Genomic DNA, 25,622 nt, shown 5'->3' with positions numbered 1-25,622 from the left:
ATCAGAATCCTCCTCAACCAACACTTCCTGAAGGTATACTCCTCTGATCATGCGGAGGTGGCACATGAAATGAAATATACTGCCATCTTGGAGCTGTAGTGATGACAAGTATTAGTTTCACATGATCTGGCAGATGACAAAAAAGGCTCTAAGGAAATGTGGCAACTAAATGTGTAGCATCCTGGATCAGATCCCTGGCCCAGAAAAAAAAACATTAGTGGGGAAACAGGTGAAATTCTAACGGTCCATTAATTTAGCTAACCCTACCATAATAACATTAATATGTTGGTTTTGATCACCGTACTGTTGTTATGTAAGATACATCAGAAGGTATGTGATGGGTCTACAGGAATTCTCTATACTAGTTTTGCAACTTTTCAGCAAATAAAATGATTTCAAAATAAAAGCTTAAAATGCTTTTAAAAATCACCTGGAAATCATTCTTAACTTACTGAAAATTAACATTCCTATCTTCACTGAAATGTTTAGCTGCTATCAGTAAAATTGTCATAAACAAAGGAAATACCAACAGGTGACAATGTGATACTGCCAAGTCACTATTATTGTAAATAGAAAAATCATTTTTCATTTAAAGATAATGTTACTATGTTGCTCAGTACCTCCCATAAGAACAATGGTGCCTTTTTAACTTGTTTTTTCTGATTGGCAACATTGGGTTTCAAACAGACTTAAGTCTCAGTTAAAACAGGAGGAAATAAAACAGGCTAAGATAGGACTGGTAGGACATAAAGCTAGGCAAAACTGAAGGTTATTTCTACCTACACTCTTCTAGAAATGATTTAGTTGACTTATTAAAAACTCATGATAAAATTAGTGTATGAGATGAAATATACAAACCCTGTTATTAGAACATACAGTTCAAGATACAAGAAAAGTTTCACAATACAGTAGGAATAACCCTGTTGCAGTCAAAAGGTGGAAATTTAAGTTCTGTATCTAGATAGAAATGTAATTAGATATTTCCCCAATTTGCTAAATAAACTGAAAAAAAATAAAATAAGAATATAAATGAACTGCAAGGTAAATTGAGACAGAAGAGTCATCTTACTGTCAGTGAAAGAACATCCAAAACCTATTAAAAAGTTCTATAAGAGCTTATTTGAGTCAAATTTCTCAGGGCATGCCCAGAAGCAAGATCTCAACAGATTGAGAAAATGCTCAGAAGAATGGCAGCTTTGCAGTTACTCTTATGCATTAGACTCAAAGGAGAAAACAAAAGAAGATAAATGAAATCCACTGTGATAGATTAAGTGGGCAGAAGACAGCAAAGTAGGGAAATCTCTAGGATTAAATAAAAAGAAGGGGAATGGGAGGTAGAAGACTGTATATATAGGGGGATAAATGGTAATGGAAGAAGACTTGTCTTAGGGTGGTATACACTCAATACAATGTAAAAATGTGTTATAGAATTGTAGACCTGAAACCTATATAATTTTATTAACCAGTGTCACCCCAATAAATTCATTTAAAAAATAAAACAAATAAAAATAAAAAGCAAAATGGAGAAATTCTTTCTTTGATATTGGTGGATACAGCAGTGTTAACAATGAACATATCTCTGTGAACATATACAGCACACAGAGATAGTATGCAGGGAACAAGACAATAATGAGGGGTTCTGTAGTCTCCTGCTCTGATGGTCTTATGCTCTAGTGCCTGCAGTTGTGCCTTCGAGGATCTAGAAAAGAAAATTCCTCTGGCCCTGGCCAGGTAGCTCAATTTGTTACAGCATCATCCCAACACGCCAAGGTTTTGGGGGTTTAATCCCTGGTCAGGGTGCATACAAGAATCAACCAAGGAATGGATAAATGAGTGCAAAAACAAATTAATGTCTCTCTCTCTTCTCTCTCTGAAAATCAATCAATAAATAAAATTTTAAAAATTACTCTGACATTTCAAAGGTATGTTATCCTAGATGCACAAGAACAATGGACAGAACTCAAAGACTGACCTCTGCTAAGGGGGCGTGGGACATGACTACCCACCATGGCCTGTTAGAAATATGTGACCAGAGCATCCTGTGTCCTTAGTCACTAAGCTTGTCAGGGCTGCCATGTGCCCCAGATTGTCAGGTTTGTTATATATCCCTTTTTCATTCACAATACAAATAGAAAAGCTATTTTTTAAAAAAAGAAAGAAAAACAGTTAACCATGTAGAGACTCATAAGAATCCCCGAGATAGATTTAACAAACCAAAGAAAGCAGGTGAAATACATCAAAGAGAAAGTATAATTGCCACCAACCACTTCGTTTTGTTGCTTTAAACCATGCTCTCTGTCTTCAGCATATTTTTTCATCTCTTTGTTTCGTAGGTTCTCTGCTTCTTTTGCTTGAGTGATTAGCATCATTTTTTCATCTAACCATTTCTTTCTATCAGATTCATATTTCTGCTCAGATTCCTATATACATAAACAGTACAAATAACTATCACATGCTTAAATAGTAAAAAAATCTATTTTTATACTCTTTTCATAAAACTTATCACATTCTAAAAATTTTAAAGTGGTTTTCTTTCAACAATGACAACACCAGAGTTTATTTCAGATTATAAAATGAACATTGGTGGTTTGCTTTCCTAAACTGTATTTCCTTTATAAACTTTACTTTCTATGAAACCTACTTTTAAGGACTTGATTTAATCAGTGAGAAAAAGAAAAAAAAAACGAGCAATTTGAATTCCTGAAAGTGTTACAAAGACCCAAGTCTTCCTAAATGTCAGGAAAACAAAACAAAGACTTGGCTTATTTGGTCATATCTAATTACATGGTTCCAAAAGTAAAATATTCCTGGGTATATAGGAAGCCAAATAAAAACAACTTATGCAATAGGACAAATATTTATTAGTTTAAGGACCACTGAAAACAGCTGGACAGAGATTATAGTTGACCAATAACTTCTACAGTGGCTTCCATAGATCCTTTGGGTTCAAAAGCATCTAATTTATACATTCAAAATCCAAGTGAACAAAGACAATATCCCACTTTAAAATGTATGTCCCACTGTTCTAAAAACTTTTAAAAGCACTGTACTACATGAACTATGGCAGTCCATTCCACAATTACAAATGTTATCATCTAAGATACATGGTTATATCATTTGAGAACAATGAAAACACACCACTGGCTCCTTAGTGTAAATATTCTCAATATAGTTAATACTTTTTTTTCATAATTAATGGAGTATTTACTCGGGGTTTTCACAATGGAAAGGATAAAGTCTAGACTATGTAATTAACAATTACAAAATAAAGTGACAAAAGGACTCATGGACACAGACAATAGTGTGATGATTGCTGGGGTGAGGGAGATCTAAGGGAACAAAATAGTAATGAAAAAATACAATAAAGATATGTCAAAAAATTAATAAGTAAAAAAAGTAACAATGTTTTTGTATTTGTTCAATACCCAGTTACATACAACCTAAATTTTAAAAAATTTAGATGCAACTTTTGAAAATCATTATTACACTTTCTTCCATCTCAAATCTAGTTATGAATGCAACTCTTAATATACAAAATTTTAAGTGGTATTTGGTAAATCCTATTCAAAACATATTTCCTCCACATGTTGTCTTCTATACATAGCATGTTGGAGTTGAACATAAAATACATAAACACCAAGTCTAATATCTTCTATATACTATGGTTTTGAATATATCTCAGTTTCTAAATATACAACTCTGTTCTTTTCCATCTTAATAATTACATATTGAAAAAATTTACAATAATCAAAATAATTTTCCTAACAGTCATTTTCTCCACAGCAGGTTTTAATGAATAAGAAGTTTAAGGGCTAGAAAAATAGGTAAGACACGGTAATTTAATTATTAAATTATAGAATATAAAACTGAAGACTCAAACCCTTGTATTTTCATTATCAATTACTTTGTATCTTGGGAATTTTCTCCCTGTCATTTCAATATATACTGAAAAAATTATATCAATATATTAACACTTCTTAAGAGTTATTTCACCCATATCTAAATTAATTATCAACTACTTACTGAATTCTTCTCTCATAAGAAATATAATATATAGACATATAGATTACATACATAAATAAAATCATACCTGTAACTCATCTTGAAGTTCCCTGAGCTTTTTACTGAGTACATCTGTGTAATCCTCAAGTTCCTTATTTGCCCTTTGATTACTTTTTGCTTCCAGATCTTTGAATTTTTCCTTCAATTTTTCCAATTCTGTTTGAAAAAATTGGCTTTAAAAACATGTGCAAAAGTTATACCATTTACAGATATACATAGTATGGGATACAGACAAGACTCAGAAGAGCCCAGAAAAAGAGAGATCAGGAAAGAACTAGAGCCCTGACCAGTGTGATTCAGCTGGTTGGGTATCATCCTGCAAACCTATAGGTCAACGGTTCAATCCCTAGTCAGAGCACAGGCCTGGGTTGCCGGCTCAGACCCTCGTCAGGGTGTGTACAAGAGACAACTGATCTATGTTCTTCTCTCACATCGATATTTCTCTCCCTCTCTTCTCCCTCCCTTCCCCTCTCTCTAAAAATAAATGAATTTTTTTTAAAAAGACACAACTAGAACTATACTAAGAGTTGCACTTTAAAGAGTTCTTACCAAATTTTAGAAAAGAGGAACTACAAGGACCAATGAATAATGCTCAAAGTGTACAATGGTGTTCTGAAGGATGGATTCAGAGTATTTATACAAGATGATACTAAGAGCTAGACAGAGGTAAAATTTAGTTGAAAGTTTATTCTTTTATATATATATATATATATATATTATTTATTTTTAGAGAGGAAAGGAAGGGAGAAAGAGAGGGAGAGAGAGAAACATCAATGTGTGGTTGCTGGGGGTCATGGCCTGCAACCCAGGCATGTACCCTGACTGGGAATTGAACCTGCGACACTTTGGTTCACAGCCCGCGCTCAATCCACTGAGCTACGCCAGCCTGGGCGTGAAAGTTTATTCTTATCATCTGGGGAACATTGCAGGTAATCATCCAGTTATTATGAACATGTCCTTACTCCTTCTTTACACAATTTTACTTAGATAAAACAATTTTCATCACACTGGAGAAAGAGAAATGGCAGGGCGCTCCAATATCATACTGAATATTATTTCATTAAGAATTATTATAAATAAGCCCTGGCTGGAGTACCTCAGTGGATTGAGCACAGGCTGAGAACCAAAGTGTTGCAGCTTCGATTCCCAGTCAGGGTACATGCCTGGGTTGCAGGCCATAACCCCCAGCAACTGCACATTGATGTTTCTCTCTCTCTCCCCCTCCCTTCCCTCTCTAAAAATAAATAAAATCTTAAAAAAAGAAAAGAATTATTATAAATACTACAATACTTTAAAAAGGAAAGCCATCTAGGAAAATTAAAAAATGCAAGAGTACGTCTTGAGATATTTAAGCAACCTTGTTTTACCTGTGGCCAGTCTTTCAGTTTCCTCTAATTTGGCTTCAAGCACTTGCTCTTGCTCTACCTGAGTTTGTTCTTGTTCTTCCAGTGTCATTCGCATGTCTTCAATTATTTTTTCTTTAACACTTAGATCTAAAAATTGGGGGTGAACATTTTAGAAATTACTAACATCCATTTTCTTCTATCCAATGTTTCTTGAATTCTTCTAAAAACTAAAATATACTTTTATTAACTATAACAGAAGATAAGTTCCATACAGACAGTACTTTGTCTTGTTCTCTGCTATACCGCCAATGCCTAGAACAGTACTGGCACAGATGAGACCCCAAATAAATATCTGATGTACAGATGAACACTTGGATGATCACAAGAATGCACAAATGGAAAGAAATCTTTTCAAATAAAATTAACAAATTTTTATAATATTAAACTATTAATACTAATAAGCACAAATCTTGGGATTTAGAAGATGTATTACTTGGCAAAATAATTTTAGTCTTAATATTCTCAAACCAAAATTGAAACTTTTACCTCTTAAAAACAAAAAAGGATCCATCCCAATATGACTTATTTTCTTAAAATTCAAGTAACTGTTTTTACAGAAAATTTTTCAAAGCTAAATATTTACTTCTAGTGTTTTTAAAACCAGCCCTTGAAAAATGACAATGTCTTAGAAATCTATTTTAATCCTATCTGCTAGAAAGACAGGAAGAGGAAAGATTATTTTGTGCCCTCTAGTATTGGCCACATAGTACCTAAGCTCATCTGAGGGATACCTTTTACCAAAACTATTGCTGGTGTCAGAGGTGACAAACCTATAAACACATATAGGTCAACCTCAGGTAACTAAAAGTAACATTAAATGACAAAAATCTCAAAAGGTGGCTCCCTCAACATGCACATAAAGCAAGCTTAACACAAATAAAAAATAAGAAAAAATTATATGATTAATTTTCAGTATATCTGTCCACTAATGTAAGCTGCTAGGAGTGCTAACCAAACAGAATTTCTCCCAAGATTAAAGTAGTCAGTATTATCATCTAAACTCTTTCTTTCAAAATGCATGACTTGCAAAATATTCATGTTATGCAATTAATTATAAATTTATTTGAAGAATCCCTTTCCTTTCCCATTCAATATTTTGCACAAAACTAGAGGGCTAGAACAAGAGTTTAAGTATCTAATTATTAACTAGGAGAGTCCCAGGGCACCGATGGTAACTTAACCAATGGCTATCCACCTATTATTTGAAAGGCAGATACAGTAAAGGAAAAGAATTATTTCATCAGTCACTGCCTCCAATAATTTACATTTTGCTTCAGGATAGAATCCAGAAATATACAAAAACAAAACAAAATTAAGCACTTAAAGACAACTATTAAACAGATATCTCATCATAGCTAAAAAAAAAAATACTATCAAATGAATAGGTCAGTGATTTTCACCTGGTGTGCTGCAAAGAGGCACACCAGTGTGATATAAGAATTCTTAAAATATGCAAACCTGATTATTTAGTCAGGTGCATGGACCTCTTTTCCCTTAGATTGTCAAATTAAAAAACGACAACAGCCAACACAACAATAGCCATCTGGTGTGAATGACTCAAAACTATACCTATTTTCTTTTTGTCAGATGGGCAAAAAATGTACTTTTTGGTGCGATGCAGAATTTTAGTAATTAGTTTATGTGTGCCACGAGATGAAAAAGGTTGAAAATCACTGGGAAAAGTATCAGGAGCTTAATATTCAGGGAAGAGGATCCCTGAGAGCTATAATATTCTGGAAAAGATTCAAAGAGGAAAGGCTTAAGCATAACATTGGAGAACCGGTAGGAGAAGGGACATTACAAAATCTAGGGTCAAAAATGACACATAAATGTTATATAAAATCCCAGATTAGAAAAACTCACTTAGTGACAGTTCAAGTTTCAGAATACCAGTTACCAGATGTCTACAAAACAAGTAGAAAAGCTTGAAATCACGTGATACTGTTTCATCTACCATCAGACCTAAGTCTGAAGTTTGAGAACACCCAATGCTCCCATTGGCAACAATGTGGGTGAACAGGCCTTCTACATACTATTACTGTGAGTATAAACTGCCACAAGCACTTTGGGGAACAGAAAAGCAGTGTTTATAAAAATTTCAAGTATACATCATTTGGGCCAACAATTCCTTTGCTAGGAATTTCCCCTACAAATGTATTTACTAGTACATGTATGCACAAAAACTTTTGTGCAAATATATTTGTGGTATTATCTATAATAACAAAATTATGACTGAAATAACCAAAAAATTTAATCATAGGGATCATATTAACAGAGATTATAAAATGTGTTGACTATTAATTTTCTGATATAGTATTATGCTCATGAAAGACAAGGGTTTTACATTAAAAATTTCATGATAAAGTATTTACATGTAAGGTACTATTGATGCTTGCAAATACCTTTCAAGTCACTGTGTTTAATATATACATACATAAGAGAAAAACAAAGATGCAAATAAGGCAAACGATTAAAAATTGTAAATCTAATAAAGGGTATTCAGGTGTTCTTTACATTGACCTTTTGACTCCTTTGCAACTGTTTTTCTTTTTAATTAAAATTTGGAAAAAGTTGAAATCATTACCTGAACTTTACAAGCAATGAAACTGTACCTTAAATTAGCATTAATATTCCTTCTACTGAACTTTGAAATTATGTTTCATTTATGATCAACACCATGTCTTTGGTGAAAAAAAGGACTCTATTTCTTGCCGTGTGTTCTCTTCTATGCACATTATAATCAGTTGTATCTCCCCTGTCCTAATCAATGTTGGCATATACTGAAAATTTTCTTTCAAGATAATAAATTTTTTCTTCCATTAATAAAAGTCATATTAAACCAATTGATTATAGAATCATAAATAGCCTTTAAAAATAAAGAGGTTAACAGAGGGGGGAAAAGATAAGGTAAACATGACACAGGAGTACTTCTGGCCAAGATGGAGGCGTAGGTATATGTACTTTGCCTCCTCACACAACCAAAAGAAGGACAACAACCAATTTAAAAACAAAAAACAACCAGATCTGCCAGAATATGGAACTGTATGAAAGTCTGACAACCAAGGAATTAAAGAAACATTCATCCAGACTGGTAGGAGGGACAGAGATGGGCAACCAGGGTGGGGAGGATTGGAGGCAAGACAGCAGCTGGCAGACGGGGAGGGCTAGGAGGTGGCTGGCAACCGGGATATCCCACATTCAGATAAGCCAGGAGGAACAACTAGGGAGTGAGACAGACCATGCAACCCAGGGTTCTAGCAAAGGGAAATAAAGCTTCAAAACTTCTGGCTGTAAAAATTTGTGCGGGTTGCAGCAGTGGAAGAAACTCCCAGTCTCACAGGAACGTTCATTGGAGGGACCCTAGGGTCCTAGGGTCCTATAACATATACAAACCACCCACCTGGGAATCAGCACCAGAAGGAGCCATTTGTTTTGGGGTAATGGTGGAAATGACAGAAAGTGGGCAAGCTGAGCAAGCAACATTGTTCTCTCTCTGACCCCTCCCCCACATACAGTGCCACAACAGAGTTAAGTGGGTTGCCCCACCCTGGAGAATACCTAAGTCTCCACCCCCTCCAATGTTAACAGGTGTACCAAGACAAAGAAAGAGACCCAAATGAAAGAACAGATCAAAACTCCAGAAAAAGAACTAAGCAAGGAGGAGATGTCCAATCTATCAGTTGCAGAGTTCAAAACACTGGTAATCAGGATGCTCACAGTAATGACTGAGTGCGGTCACAAAATAGAGGAAGATGTGCAGGCTATGAAAGTGAAATAAAGAAAAATACACAGAGAAGCAGTTGTGACGGGAAGGAAACCAGGACTCAAATCAACAATTTGAAACAAAAAGAAGAAATAAACATTCAACCAGAACAAAATGAAGAAACAAGAATTCCAAAAAATGAAGAAGGCTTAGGAACCTCTGGGACAACTTTAAACATTCCAACATCTAAATCACAGAGGTGCCAGAAGGAGAGGAGGAAGAGCAAGAAACTGAAAACTTATTTGAAAAAATGAGGGAGAACTTCCCTAATCTAGCAAGGAAATAGCCATGCAAGTCCAGAAAGCTCAGAGAGTCCCAAAGAAGTTGGACCCAAGGAAGCACACACCCAGGCACATAATAATTACATCACCCAAGATTAAAAATAAGGAGAGAATCTTAAAAGCAGCAAGAGAAAAGGAGACAGTTACCTACAAAGGAGTTCCCATAAGACTATCAACTGATTTCTCAAAAGAAACCTTACAGGCAAGAAGGGGCTAGAAAGAAGTATTTGAAGTCATTAAAGACAAGGCCCTACATCCAAGATTACTCTATCCAGCAAAGCTATCATTTAGAACGGGAGGGCAGATAAAGTGCTTTCCAGAATAGGTCAAGTTAAAGGAGTTCATCATGATCAAGCCCTTATTATATGAAATGTTAAAGAGACTTATCTAAGAAAACAAAGATCACAACTATGAACAGTAAAATAACAACGAACTCACAACTATCAAGGACTGAACCTAAAAAACAAAAACAAAAACAAAAACTAAGCAAACAACTAGAACTATAGAAATGGAGATCACATGGAGGGTTATCAGTGGGGAGGAGGAGGGGGGAGAATAAGTGAAAAGGTACAGGGAATAAGAAGCATAATTGGTAGATAAGGGGAAATTAAGTATAGTATAGGAAATGAAGCCAAAGAACTTATGTATATGACCCATGGACAGGAACTAAGGTGAGAGGAATGCTGAAGCAAGGAGAGCATGTAGAGCAGAGGGGGATAAAGGGAGAAAAAAATGAGACAACTATAATACCATAATCAATAAAAAGATAAGGCAGACTTGTATATGTGCCAAATCTACAGAAATTAGCAATTTCCTCTGGGGTCTTTTTCTTGCAATCATGCACTTTCACAGACAATGTGGTCTTTTGTTTGCCTTCTCTATCATGGGAATAGAGGCAAAATGGAGCAAGGCAGATTAGGAAACAAAACAAATTAGTCTGGATAAAATTTGAAAAGTTATACAATATTAGGCTATAAAAAGGGAGGCCACTATGTCAAGATACAGTGTGAAAGTTTATTGTGTAGGCAGTTTGAAATGATCAAATACTTTTAATAGGAATATGAGAATAAAATACGAGTTTCAGAAAATTTTAATCTAGCTGTATGGCTATACAAGAGAATGAGTTTGACATAAGGCCTGGCAAAGGGATAGGAAAAATATGAGGAGTCACTAGGAAAAGATGTAACAGAAGTTAGGTACTGATTCTGAGGATAAGCGGAAACTATTATTTAAAGTCTAAACCAGGGAGAGCAAACATCTTCTGTAAAAGGTCAGACAGTAACTATTTTAAGGTCTGTCACTACTTACTGCCGCTACTATAATGTGAAAGCAGCCACAGACAATACATTAGAAAATGTGTTGCTATGTTCTAATAAAGCTTTATTTACAAAATTAAGCAGTGAGCTGACTTTGGTCAGAGGGCTACCACTTGTTAACCCCTGGTCCAAACATTGAAAACAGTGGAAATCAGTAGTAGAAACAGAGAGAAGATAAGACAGCATAAGAAAAGAAAATGGCAGACCAAAACCCCTATAAGTATAGATGCAAAACCTCAACAGAATACTAGCAAACTGAAACTAGCAACATATAAAAGCATTACACACCATGATCAAGTGAAACTCATCCCAGGAATGCAAGTTTGGTTCAACATATGAAAATCAATCAATGCAATGCAATATATTAATAAAGAATAAAAATCACATGATCATCTCAATAAATACAGAAGAAAGCATTTAACAAAATCCAACACCCTTTCATGATAAAAATACTTAATAAAAAAGGAACAAAAGGGAACTTTCTCAAACTGATAAAAGGCATCAACAAAAACCCTATACCTAACATTATACATAATAGTGAAAGAATGAAAACATCCCCCTAACATCAAAAACAGGATATTCTCACCATTTCTAGTCAACACTGTTCTGGTGGTTTTGCCAAGGCAATTAGGCAAGAATGAGAAATGAAAGACAAACAGAGTGAGTGGAAAGGAGGAAGTAAAACTATCTCCACTTGCAGAAGACATGATCTTGTATATAGAAAATCCTAAGGAACCCCCCCCTCCAGAAAAGGAAGGGAAAAAAAAAAAAAAACACTGAAAAGAATTCTAGAATGTCTAACTAAATGAAATGATATCCCACATTTATGGTTTATGTTGTTAGGCTGGCCAATTCCCCAAACAGACTGTCAGATTTAACACAAACCCCATCAAAATTCCAGCTGGCTCTTTTGCAGAAAATGACAAGCTAACCGTAAAATTCATGTAGAAATCCAATGAACCCAAAATAGCCAAACCATTCTTGCAAAAGAACAAAAGTGGGAGGATTCATACTTCATATTTCAAAAGTTACATAAAGCTACAAGTAACAATACAGTATGGTACGGCTTAAGGATAGACATATAGATCAATGAAAAACTGAGATTCCAGAAATAAATCTTTATATTCCAGTCAACTGATTTCCAGCGTTAAGTGGAAAGGCAATGTAGTGGAGCAAAGAACAGTCTTTTCAACAAATGGTGCTGAGACAACTGGACCTCTATATGCAAAAGAATTAAGATAGACACCTACTTCAAACAATATACAAAATTATATTCAATTGATGAATACAAAATGGATCAAAAATCTAAAAATACAAGAGGCAAAACTAAAAACTCTAAGGTGACCCAGGTGACTCTGAAATAGGCAGTGGTTTCTTAGACACAACACCTAAAACACAAGTAATCAAAACAAAATAGATAACCTAAACTTCATCAAAATTGAAAACTTTCATACATCAAGGGACTCTACCAAATAATTGAAAAACAACCCAAAGAATGGGAGAAAACATCTGCAAATCATTTATCTGATAAGGGTCTAATATCCAGAATATATAAAAAACTCTTACAACTCCAAAATAAAAAGACAACCCAATTTTAAAATGGGCAAAGGAGTTAATAGACATTTCTCCACAGAAGATATACAAATGGCCAACAACTGAAAGCTAGATTCTCAATATCTTTAGTTATTAGGGAAATGCAAATCACTAACACAATGACATACTACTTTATATTCATCAAATTGTAAGGTTAAATAGTGTTCCCAAAAATTTCATGTCCACCCACTATAAATATGACCTTCTTTGGAAATATGGTCTTTGCAGATGTAATCAAGTTTAGAATAAAGTCATATTGGATTAGGATGGGCCCAAATCTAATGACAAGTGTCCTTACACAAAGAGGGAAACTCAGACACACATAGGAAGACACTGATACAGACACACCAGAGGGAAGATGGCCATGTTAAAAACAAAGACAGACTGGATATGCACTGACACGAGTAAAGAAAACAAGGGTTGCCATTTACCACCAGAAGCTGGAAAACACAAGGAAAGATTCTTCCCTTGAACCTTCATTAAGAAGCACATCAATATATCTTATTTTGGATTTCTAGTTTTTACAACTGTGACAGAACAAGTTTTTGTTGTTTTAAGCTACCCAGTTTGTGGTACTTTGTCACAGCAGTTGTAGGAAACTAATAAAGATAGTTATAACTTTAAAAATGAAAAAAAAAAGTGTTGGCAACATCATGAAGAAACTGGAAGCCTCGTCCACTGCTGGTAGGAACACAGTATAATACAGCCACTGTGGAAAATATGACAGTTCCTCAAAGAGTTCAACATACAGTTACCTTGGGATACAGTAGTTCCACTACTAGATATATATCCCAAGAGAATTGAAAACATATGTTCACCCAAAAACTTGTACACAAATATTCATAAAAGCCAAAAAGTAGAAACAATCCAAATGCCTATCAACTGATACATAAATAAAAAGTGGCCATGGATTGTGTGGCTCAGTTGGTTGGAGCATTGTCCCACAGACCAAAAGGTCACGGGTTCGATTTCTGGTCAAGGCACATACCCAGGTTGTGGGTTTGATCCCCAGTTGGAACATGTACAAGAAGGCAACCATCAATGTTTCTTTCTCCCCAGCCACATTTTTCTCTCTCTAAAAAAAATGTCCTACTCATAAAATGAACTATTAGTTGGCCATGAAAAAGAATGAAGTAGTGACATGCTCCAGTATGGATGAAACTTGAAAACACACTAAGTAAAAGAAGTCAGACACACGTGCTGTATGAATCCACTTACATGAAATGTCTACAACAAGCAAATCCACAGAGAGAGAGAAAGTAGATTGGTGGTCGACAGGAACTGGTGAATACAGTAAACCCACTAAAATGTACAATTTTGAAGGGTAAATTTTATGGTATATGTATATATCTCAATTATTTTGAAAACAAATTTACTAAGATAGCTAAGTGAATGGCATTCAGTAAATAGAAATGTATAAGCCAGAGAAAGCCTCGAAAACTGAAAATACACCTTTTTGTTCAGGAGTGAGTGATGGGAAGAAGAGGAATCTGCATAATTTGTGAACAGAAATAAAGGGGTGGGCAAAAGTGGGTAAGAACTCTGTGCCAAAGTGTGCTTGAGTATATAGTAAGTAGACTACAAAAATATGTAAATAATGAAGGCTGGCGATTTGAGCACTTACAAGGTTGTACCTAAATGCACTGTGCCATTGTGATATTCTTGTGAGTTAATAAAGCTACTGTAATAATCATAACCTGCATGTCTTTTTCCATACAAAGAACTATAAACCTATTTTTATATTTGAAGTTAAAAAAATGCAATTTGAGTTAAGAAGCATAATTCAGTACACAAAATTTGAACCTAAAATTTTAATTTTTTAATACTTCATACTTTTTAAATTTTAAAGCTATTTTATTTCAAGTATACTCTACATAATTTTGTCTAAAATGCTATTCCATTCATTGTGACCTATGTAACTTTGACTTTATTTTTCACAAAATACTAGGCATTACTTAGAGATGAATGTAGCTTTGACCGAGTGTTTTTTAATGTTTTATATTTTCAAGAATAAACCTTACACTGATAAGTTATTCATTAGAATCAATGTTTTTCTGTTCTGATAATGTTACAGCTTATGTTGCCCTTATTTTACTTTTGAATTTTCAAAGGAAAATGCTAAACCAATTGTTATTGCAACAATTTTGCCAGTCATTTTAATAATGGGAGTATAAGTTTGTTCCTGACCTTTGCACACTCTCTCATACTGCTGGATAGCTTCTTCCACTTTCTGATTACTTAACTGCTCCTACAAAATGAAAGAATATGATTTAAATGCAAATGTAACAAAAACACAACAACAATGTATAGTGGGGCCTGAAAACAGAGTTCAGTATTAGGTTTGATATCTTTCTCCTACAAAGCTACTATTTTCAAGATTCCAGTGTCTTTCACCTTGGAGAAAAGAGGAGAGTGAGAGTTTAGTATGGAAAAAAACAGTAATAATAATTTTATAATCTACCTCATTTTACTCAAGATTTTAAGTTACTATGTTCCCTTACACTCCACAAAAAGCAAAAACAAGGAAATGGAGGTTTACTGTGTACTTAACAAAGCAGGAGCAAAAAAACAGTATGAAAGTTCCATATCGGTAAATTCAAAATGTAGGAAAATAGGGTCCTCCATCCCCTCTATGTAGATAGAAAGTAGGTGGAAGGTTTGAAAAATAACCAAAGCCTTAAAAGCCAATATTAAATTATGGGTACTGAAAATCCTCCAATTCCAATTTTAATCTGTCAGGTAATCCAACCTCATTCATTATTTCATCTGACTTGAGCACTATGTTCTAACTTCCTAAGTCTTAGAATGAATCATTACAGAACCTGAAAATCTCTGAATTGTACTATGAAGGTACAGATTGCTTTATTAGGATTATATTCAGTTAAAATTTTAAATCACATGTTTATGCCTGAATATTCATTAGTTTGCTTCCTTTAAAAATAAACATGCGAAGGATATGACAATCTTTCTTTACTGTTGCCTTAACCAATTAATTGAAGTCAAGTAAAATATATCGATTTACAAAGAGATTTTGCTTTGGTGTCCTCTTTGCTTAAGTGTCCTCTTAAAAAAACTTTTTATAAGATCTGCGCTTTTTCTTTTTACTTTTTGTTTTGAAATAATTTTAGATTAATAAAAGAATAACAAAGATAGAAGAGATTTCCTATAAAAACCTCCACTTAGCTTCCCTAATTTCAACATCTTTTATTACCATGGTATATATACTTAAAAATCAAGAAATGAACATAAGACACAAAAAAATAAGCAGTTGACTCTCAAAGCTATTATTTAGAAAATGGAATTAATCATTTTTGTAAGGAAAAAAGAAATTAGCATTGGTATAATATTATCAACACTACAGACCTTACTTGGATTTCACCAGTTTCTCCACTGATGTTCTAGGACCCCACACACCATACAAAACTGCATTTAGTCATCATGTTTCTTTAGTATCACATTTGTAACAGTTTCTCAGTAATGCTTTTCTTTAGTGACCTTGACACTTTTTACTGGTCACATAGTTAGAACATCCTCAGTTTGGGTTTGTCTGATGTTTTCTCACCATTAGACTGAGTTCATGGATTTGGAGGAAGAATACCACAGGGAAGACGTGCCCTTCTGGTCACATCAAATCAGAAAATACATATTAACAAATATGCCTTACCACTCATGAGGCTCTTCTTGAATACTTGGTTAAGGTGGTATCTGCCAGATTTCTCCACTGTAAAGTTCCTATTTTTTCCTTTCCATACTCTAATCATTAGAAGCAAATCACTATTAACTTCATTTTAACCAATTTATTTTTCAATTGCAGAAAAAGTCAAAAGAGAATTTGGTATAAAGAACTGATTTTTTTTTAGACACTAAAATATACAGATTCTACTTAAACAATCATTTTCAAAAACTGTTACCTTGAGTTGTTGAATGGTTCGCTGTTTCATATCTATTTCCTGAGAACACTGGTTTTTCTTTTTCTCCAGTTCATTAATTTTAATCCTCAGTAATTTTTCTTCCTCACGCATTAGAGTTACCTACAAAGTAATGATTATAAAACAAATTAATCATTTTTCTAAATATTAATTGCTTTTTGTTTAAAATTCATGGCCACTGGTTCAAAGATTCATGCCCTTAAAAACCTATTTTACAGATTCTGAGAGAGAGTACAGATTCTGACATGGTATAAAATACAGCTTCAAATTATTACAATATTTCTTAATACTTCAAAGGAGAATGCATATGAAGAAATCATTTTCTTCTTACATTTTAAAAATTTCAAATTCTGTAAGCTCTCAGAAAAGAATCAACATAGCATCTTGGATACAACAGCAAAATCATTATCATGGAAAAATTAAAGAAACATTCCAGAGGGAAAATAATGGCTCACATTTCCAAGGTTTAATCAGTAATGGAATCCAGCAATACAAGAAATTTTTTAAAAGCTAATAATGGCACTTAGAGGGCAAAAGTGGAACAATTACATGACCAGAAGGCACCCAGGCAAGGGAAAATTCATTGATTTTTGGTATTAGTGGTACCTAATTCTACAAACTTGTTATAGAAATCAAAAGCACTATGAACTAGTATAAAAATGTTCCAAGACAGAGAGAGAAATCTGTATACATCTTTAGCCAATTTCCATCATGCCATTCCTTCAGATCTCAAATACTAAAGAAAATTAATTTTTGAAAGTTCCCCCTCATAACAAGAATGAAGATGCCACAATAATAACAGCTCTAATTGTTTGGTTTCAGGAGATTTTATGTTCCTTTTACAGGCTTTCTGTATGTTCCAAATATATGACAATAACTTCATTATTTCTTTTATACATTAATATTTCTTTTTATCAGCTTATTTTGTTTAAAAATATGGGACTTCCAGTAATAAACAACATCCACATTGATTTTACAGATATAAATTGTCAGCCAATAATAAATACAGAGTTATGTGTTGCACCAAGATGCACACAGGACTGCCTCAATTTCCATCCTCGTTCTACCATATACTAGCTAAGTGAACTGAACAAGTTCTCTCTCTCAAAGCATGTTTCTTTATACATATAAAAGAAGTTAAAAAAAGTGCCTACCCCTAATGTTTGTCTGAGAATTAAATGAGATGATACGTATAAACTCAGAATATGCTGCTATTGTTATTATTAGCACTGACACTATGCATTGTTTAATAGAAAACACTCTTAATACCATCATTAGAGTAATGATGAACAGTCAATTATACAATCAGTTGGTTGGGAACCATCCCACAAAGCAACAGTTCACCAGTTCAATTCCCAGTCAGGGCACATGCCTGGGTTGCAGGCTTGGTACACGCATATTTAACTAACAACTAGAATCAAGAATAAAGAAATCCTACAAATTTCTTTTTGGGGCATGTGTGAGAGGCAACCAATTGATGTTCTCTTCTTTTCTTTCTCTCTACCTTCCCCTCTCTATAAACAAATAAAAACTTTAAAAAAATTTTTTTTGAAAACCAAGATATACAACAACATTTATAAGATATTTTTATTTTTTATAGGAAGAGAAAGGAAAGAAGGCAAAAGAAGTAAAAAGGAAGTAATTGATAATATTCAACGTCTTGCAGAGAAACTTAATGGCTGCAATGGGTGGAAAGTTTCTTTCTCACTGTATTATTACTTTTGTATATTTTGAATTTGGAATCATGTGACTGTATTTCTTATTTTAAATTTAAACTATAATAAAAACTTGTTACAACTGCACTGCGTACTCTCCTAAATACTATCTGCAAAATAAGTTTTTTACTTTTTGGGAAGAACTTGAACTTAGCATTCCTTAAGAGAAACAAAAGATCTCAATCCTCCACGAGGCACATATTTTTCTTAATGTTTGACATTCTTCAGTTTAAGCTAAATTTTCTTTTGTGAAGTACTGTTCTCATTATTTTAAGGAAAATTATGAAGTTGACAAATGTTCTGTTCTATCCTAAAATTAGTATCTAAACTTGACATATAAGGAAAACCATCTTCATCATTTAAATTGGATATGTAGCTTTTCCAATAGCCTACCTCTTTCTGTACTTGATCAATCTGCTTTTTAGCATCAGCCAGTTTATCTTTCAGCTCAGCATTATCTTCTTCCTTCCTCTGAAGATCTGCTTTCAGATTCTGGATAAGACCAGAGCTTGCAAAGAGCTCCTCTTTCAATCTATAAAACACAAACCACTTTTCTATAGTGACGCACCATTAATCACTCAGGATCATACATGTGAGATAGTAACAATCCACATAATTACACCTTTTCACAAATTTAGAATGTTCAAACCATGAATGAGTCTTTTGGAGAGGATTTTAGATTTTATAAAAAGATCTTTTCACATGATTTTTGGTTCCAAAAGTTTATATAAACAAAGGTCAATTTCTTCATTCATCATACATGCTATAATTCACCAGATTAAGTTATGCCTACCTAACTTATTTAAAAGTTACAAAAGAAAATCACCCTGGGTGGTGTAGGTCAGTGGATTGAGCACAGGCCTGCGAACCAAAGAGTCGCCAGTTCAATTACCAATCAGGGCACATATCTAGGTTGCTGGTCAGGTCCCCAGTAGGGGGCGGGTGAAAGGCAACCACACACAGATGTTTCTCTCCTTCTTCTCCTTCCCTTCCCCTCTCTCTAAAAATAAATAAAATCTTAAAAAAAAAAAAAAACTTACATAAGAAAATCAATAAAATGAGTGCTTTGCACATTAGAAACATTTGAATATTTAGCTTACTTTTCTTTCTCTTGCCTGCTGGTTTCTTTTTCTTCTTGCTTTAATTGAAGTGAATGCTTTGCATCTTGCAAATCATTTGTTAATTGTATGATTTCTTCTTTCAACCTGATTTCTCTTTCATTTAAATCTTTGATATTTTTGATACAATCATGATGATTTGCTTCAAATTCCTCCAGATTTTTTTCTAGCTTCAAGATGATAGATTCTTTTTCCAAAATTTCTTGTTCTAACTTCACTAAATGACCACATTTAACCTTCTGAGTTTCTAAGATTGCTTCAAGCTCCTTTATTTTCATTTTATAGGAAGCAGCATCTTGTGTAATTTCTAAAAGTGCCCTATTTCCTTCAACTACTTGCTGTACTTGAACATCAAGACTAACATTTTTTTCTCGCAATTCTTCTTTCAGCTGCTGTATAAGACTTTCTTTTTCTTTTAGTAGGTCATCTTGATTTTTATTCTCTGTTTTTAGCCTCTTATTTTCATCCCCACAGCCTTTTACTTCTGCTTGTAATTTTTCAGCTTGTTGTTCCAGTTCCTGGATCTGATGACTTTTTTTGGAGGAGGCCTTTACAATCTCCTTACATTCTTTCCAAATGGCATCAATACTAGAGTAGAAAGAACTTTCCCTATTGAGTTTAACCTGCTTACTTGCCAAATAATCATTATCCAAAGGATGTAACTGTGTATTTAGCAAAGTATCCTCTTGAGAAACACTATCCTGAAGATTGAGTAAATCTATGTGTGAGATCTGAGAAACTGAATCAAGGTTTCGTAGTTCATCTATTTTTGCTTGCATTAATTTTATTTGTGAAACGTTATGTGTGATATTTCTTCTAGCAATTTCTATCTCCTCTGATAATTTCATGATCTTTTCCTCCTGTTCTTGATTTATACCTCTCTGCACTTGTAATTCAGAAACTGCATGGTCATAAGTTGACTGAATTTGTTGCATATCTATACTTAAAGAAAAGTTCTTCTTCTCAGAAAAACAAAGTTCCTCCTGCAAACCAATAATCTGTTTACTTAATTCTGCTTTTTCTTCCTTTTCATTTCTAAGTTCATTCTCAACAACAAGTAATCGTGTTTTCAGCTCTTCATAATCATTTTCTTGTAAAACTCTGTTTTGTTCATCTTCTGAACTGCTCTGTTGCATTTCTTCATTTTTCTTTTGGTCTTCAGTGGTAGTTAGACTAACGTGTACAGGTCCTTTAAAAATAAGAAAATCGTTATTAATCTGGCAATCCTTAATAAAACCAAAAAGTAATCAGATAAGCCAAAATTCAAACATATAAAATATGGATGCAAACTTTTAATGAAAAACACAAGCCCTGGCTGGTGTAGCTCAGTGGATTGAGCGTGGGCTGAGAACCAAAGTGTCGCAGGTTCAATACCCAATCAGGCCACATACCTGGGTTGCAGGCCACGGCCCCCAGCAACCGCACATTGATGTTTCTCTCTCTCTCTCTTTCTCCCTCCCTTCCCTCTCTAAAAATAAATAAATAAAACCTTAAAAACACACACACAAATAAGCTACTCAGTGAAAAAGCAAAAGCAGGTGGTAAACCATACGTCTACCACAAATCTTTATCATCATCATAACATGGGACAGAGGCAAAGAGATTACCTAATGAGATACAACAAGACAGACACCTGATATCATAAAGTACAATGTTAATGGCAGAATGGTGGTAATCCTATATGTATATCAAATATCACATTTTATATTTTAAATATATTGTAACTTGTCAACTATACTTTAATAAACCTGGGAAAAAATCAACATTTTATACTTTAAATGCGGGTTTATAGTTGTTCGTATGGAAAATAAAATAATTTATTTACACAAGAATAAACTGTTTCTACCTACTCACAACTGTAAGCCTACTTTTACACTTTCTGTAAGCCTTCCTGTATGACTTGTCAATTATACCAAAATAAACCCGAAAATAATCCCAGCTTTCTATTTGCCCCAGTGAGAGTAGCCACATCCGAAAATCACTATATAATCAAGGCATCTCCCCCTCCTTACTTCATCCAAATATTTATCCAGTTTTACCTTCCTCAACGTATATGCAAAAACAAGCTGTATTCTAAGTTTTTACTTTTCAAAAACTATCCATTTTCTTTTCCTTCACCCAACTGTCTAAATGCTTTTGATCAGCTGTAATTGGGAATCCCAAGATCTCTTTTCTTTAATTCAGACTAATTTTAAAAGCTCCCTGGACAAAGCTATATTATCTGTAATTTACACGGCTGTCTCTTGCCTGGAAGAGAATGAAAGAAACATTACCCATACTGCAGAGTGTCACTTTCTTAGACTCTCAGTTTATCCTAAGGACTCCAGCTACTCTGAAAGCTTAAAGAGCTGCCCATATTTACTTTTACAACAAACCTGCCCTTGAACTCATATATATTTTTTTTAAATAATCTTGAACCAATTTATTATTTTTTAGTGGACTGTCTCCCAGAATCATACAAAAATGTGTCAAGTCATCCAAACGTGAAATAACCTGGTCTTCTCCACTGGTTCAGACTTCTGTTCTCCTTTCTATTTAATGTTATTCTTGATTATGATATTTTCACACTTATGAATTTATCGGTGGCAATGACTGAGAAAACTTAATGATGATACTAAGAGTTTTGGACTTTTATAATTGACATGTTAATAAAAATCCTCTTACTTTATAAAGATACAAGTTATAAAAATGTCTGAATCCTTTACTAGGAAAGATATGGGATCTGAGCAACCTAAAAATGACAATTATAAAAAATTCAAAGCTCACAGATAGATCCTGACTATCCTGAGTGAAGAGATTTGAGTCATGCATACTATGTAAGACACAGTACCTGAACTCTGAAGTGAATACAAAAAGCTTCTGTGATTAAGCAATGTTGTTGCTTTAATGTCACTATATTTCAAGAACCAGGCCCCAACTGGTGTGGCTCAGTGGATTGAATGATGGCTTGCGAACCAAAGGGTTGCCTGTTCGATTCCCAGTAGGGGCACGTGCCTGGGTTGTGGGCCAGGTCCCCAGTTGAGGGTGCGCAGGAAGCAACCACACATTGATGTTTCTCTCCCCCTCTTTCTCCTTCCTTTCCCCTCTAAAAATAAATCAAATATTTTTTTAAAAAATAAAGAACCAGGATACACAGAATGATCCCTTTTCAAGTTATATAAGTGACTAACAACTCTCTTGTACACCTGAAATTAGTAATTGTATGTCAACTGTAACTGAAAAAAAATCTTTTTAATTAAAAGAAGAACCAGGGTATAATTACATAAGAGAAGGTAAACCAAACTAATTTATTTATACTTGATTTTTTCAGATTTTTGTAATATTTTTTCATAAATTTTTAAATGTTTTATATCAAAAGATTTACAGAACATATTCAGGATAGCCTTGTTGGGGGAAGTTAAAATATGAGTGCAGCAATAAACATAGGAAAAACTTTTGACACACCTACAGTTTACTTATACAATGTAAACAATTGAGTGCCCTGGCAAGTAGCTCAGTTGGTTGGAATGTCATCCTGTACACCAAAAAGACTGTGGTTTGATTGCCAGTCAGGGCACATACCTAGCTTGCAGGTTCCATCCCTGGTCGAGGTGTGTATGGGAGGCAACCAATCAATGTCTCTTCCTCACATCAATGTTTCTCTCTCTCTCCCCCACCCCGAGTTTCTCTCCCCTACCCCCTCTTTCTACATATTTATACCCCTCTCTCTGTCTCTATTTAAAATCAATAAACATATCCTCTGCTGAGGATTTAAGAGTATATTAGAAAAGTAAAAAATAAACAATGAAAAATGAAGTTAACACTTTAATTCAATATTTATACTACATGCAACCTATACTTTATACAGCTTACTCCTTTTTGTTGTTAAAAATTAGTTTTGATTGAAAAATCACAAGTAGACTGTATCATACCTCTGGTTTGTCTCCTTTATCACTATCTGAAGCCTTATTTCTTGAACTGTTTACATGGTTGCCAGTTTCCCCAAAGTATAGGTACAGTGATCTCAAATGAGTGAATTCCCTTTTATAAAGGCTTGCCCTGGCTGGCATAGCTCAGCGGATTGAGCATGGGCTGAGAACCAAAGCATCGCAGGTTCCATTCCCAGTCAGGGCACATGCCTGGGTTACATGCCACGGCCCCCAGCAACCACGCATTGATGTTTGTTTCTCTCTCTCTCTCTCTCTCTCTCTCTCTCTCTCTCTCTCTCTCTCTCTCCCTCTCTCCCTCCCTCCCTCCCTCCCTCCCTCCCTCTCTCTCTCTCTCTCTCTCTCCCTCCCTCCCTCCCTTTCCTCTCTAAAAATAAATAAATAAAATCTTTGGGAAAAGAAAGAAAAGGCTTTGCATTCCCTTTTAAAAACAGAAAACATGCTTCCCATGAAACCGTCTACTCCCTACTATCCTAGTGGTTATAGAAGTCACATATTTTGTTCTGGAGATTTTCTAGCAGCAGGCAGAGGGGAAAGAAGGTGGTTATATCTACAATTTTCATATGATCCTTTGAGTAATCCCTATAATTTCTAATAACATACAAAATGTAGAAATAGCCAAAGTGGTTGTAAGTGGAAGAAATACAAATTTGTTGTTGCCTAAACTTACTCAGATCTCCTCACATCCAAATTATTTAGCTTAGGTTTTGTTTGTTTTGTGTTTTTTAATTTCTAAAGCTGGGAACAGTGAAACAAGGAAGGGCAGGTTTAGCTCGCTAGGAACATTATGAGAAAGAAGTGAGCCAGGGTAGGGCTGCTGTCAGCTCACTGGAAAGTCAGAGAAAAGAAAGCCTTGGAAACAGGTTCTATCACTGCCCACTGCTCCCCTGGTTATAAGTCTCATGGTATCCTTAGAGTTTAAGAGAAAGAAAATTCACTGAATAAGGAGATTGGAGTGGGCATGCCACAAGGAGGGCATACCACTATATTTTTCTTAAAATATTCTTCATGGGTTACCTTTAGGATTGGTCATAGTGTGTATAACACTTACTCCTGGTCACTTCCTAGTTATCTAGCCTCAACTAGTCCTGACACTGACCAAGATGAATGAAAGAGAGGAACAGTGCTATAGAAATAATAATAAGGTCATCCTCCCTGTAGCAAAGTACCCCTCCTTCAATGGACAACAGAAGGCATATGCATTAGTCTCCTGTATTAGCTCACACAAGGACTGTACATGCTATAAACAATTTACCTAATTCTATATTATCCTTTAAGGCACCTACTTTTAAAAACATTCACTTTACTGAGATGTTTATTATATTAAAGTATTGCCTAATTGTTGTCATTCTTGACAACTCAGGACATAGGTACTATTTATTTTATTTTACTAATAACCAAAGTAAGACTTACCCATTTTTGTCAAGGTGAAGCAACTAATCAAGTTTCTAAAGCTATGCATTTTCTCTTAGAAAGCCCCATCTCCCTGTATCATACCACAAAATTTTTCCAAAGAAATGATGAATAGCATAGAAAGAATGTAAATGCTGGTATATTCTTCTACATAAAAGGGGATATAAACAGCAGGCACCCACTAATTTTTTTGGTAAATACAAGAACTCTAGCACAGTTGTCTTTAGTAATATTTAGCTAAAAGTTTTCCTGCAAACGTCCTTTTCTCCAAATGAATAGGAAATGCGAAGATAGAAAAAAATGTGGAGAGATTTAGAAATTAAAATGTACTATCCTTATGAAAATAAAAGTGATTTTTTTAAAACTATTATTAGCAAAGAAGTAAAATGATTAAGGCACACAAAAGCAATAAAAGCAGAGCACTGGTGTGGCTCAGTGGATTGAGCACTGGCCTGTGAACCAAAGAGTCACTGGTTTGATTCCCAGTCAGAGCACATACCTGGGTTGCAGGCCAGGTCCCCAGGTGGGAGCCTGTGAGAGGCAACCACACTTGATATTTCTCCCCCTCTCCTTCCCTCCCTTCCCCTCTGTCTAAAAATAAATAAATAAAAAGAAGGTGATAAAAGCATAATACCTAAAAATATATTTATTCTAATAACAGCTTTAAATACATCCATCCTCTAAAAAGTTCATAACATGTTAGCATAAATATTAGTGACATTTAGATTTCATCAGGTTTTCTTTCTTTTTTTTTAGACAAGTAAATTTCTTCCACTTGCAATTTTTATATTTACTGGTTTAGAATTTAATTTCCTTAAAGGCCTCTTATTGGCAAATGAAGTAGTACCTTTCTTTGCTGGTGGGTCACCTTGTTCAAGTTCATTTTCATTTAATCTTTTTCTTCCTAAACAAGTTTTAGTTTTATTGTCCTTAGGCATTTCAACTGTTTCATTACAAGCCAACTTATTGTTTATTATTAAAGAAGATGTACCAGCCTTGTCCTAAAATAAAATAAATTCAGATTAGTTCACATACCAAAAGCTACAATAAATGTAAAAACTATATAAATTATGTTTCAATAATGTATCATAAAAATTTTA

The 25,622-nt window shown here is 34.3% G+C and overlaps 1 protein-coding gene across 8 annotated transcripts in view; it reads right to left on the bottom strand.

The window, feature by feature from the left end:
- Positions 1–25,622, bottom strand: part of KIF20B (kinesin family member 20B) — a 78,625-nt gene that overhangs the window by 19,058 nt on the left and 33,945 nt on the right. For all 8 annotated transcript variants that reach the window (XM_036026980.1, XM_036026981.1, XM_036026979.1 and 5 more), the window contains 8 exons: positions 25,370–25,523; positions 19,166–20,372; positions 18,459–18,597; positions 16,333–16,452; positions 14,609–14,669; positions 5,430–5,555; positions 4,091–4,218; positions 2,265–2,420 (listed from right to left, as the gene is read on the bottom strand). In XM_036026980.1, the coding sequence (XP_035882873.1) occupies positions 2,265–2,420; positions 4,091–4,218; positions 5,430–5,555; positions 14,609–14,669; positions 16,333–16,452; positions 18,459–18,597; positions 19,166–20,372; positions 25,370–25,523 (2,091 nt within the window). The remainder of the gene's footprint in view (positions 1–2,264; positions 2,421–4,090; positions 4,219–5,429; positions 5,556–14,608; positions 14,670–16,332; positions 16,453–18,458; positions 18,598–19,165; positions 20,373–25,369; positions 25,524–25,622) is intronic.

Source organism: Phyllostomus discolor, chromosome 5 (assembly GCF_004126475.2).
Source record: "Phyllostomus discolor isolate MPI-MPIP mPhyDis1 chromosome 5, mPhyDis1.pri.v3, whole genome shotgun sequence".
NCBI classification, from domain to species: Eukaryota; Metazoa; Chordata; class Mammalia; order Chiroptera; family Phyllostomidae; genus Phyllostomus; species Phyllostomus discolor.
The sequence above is the reverse complement of the archived record's forward strand: the minus strand, read 5'-3'. Positions and strand labels throughout refer to the sequence as shown.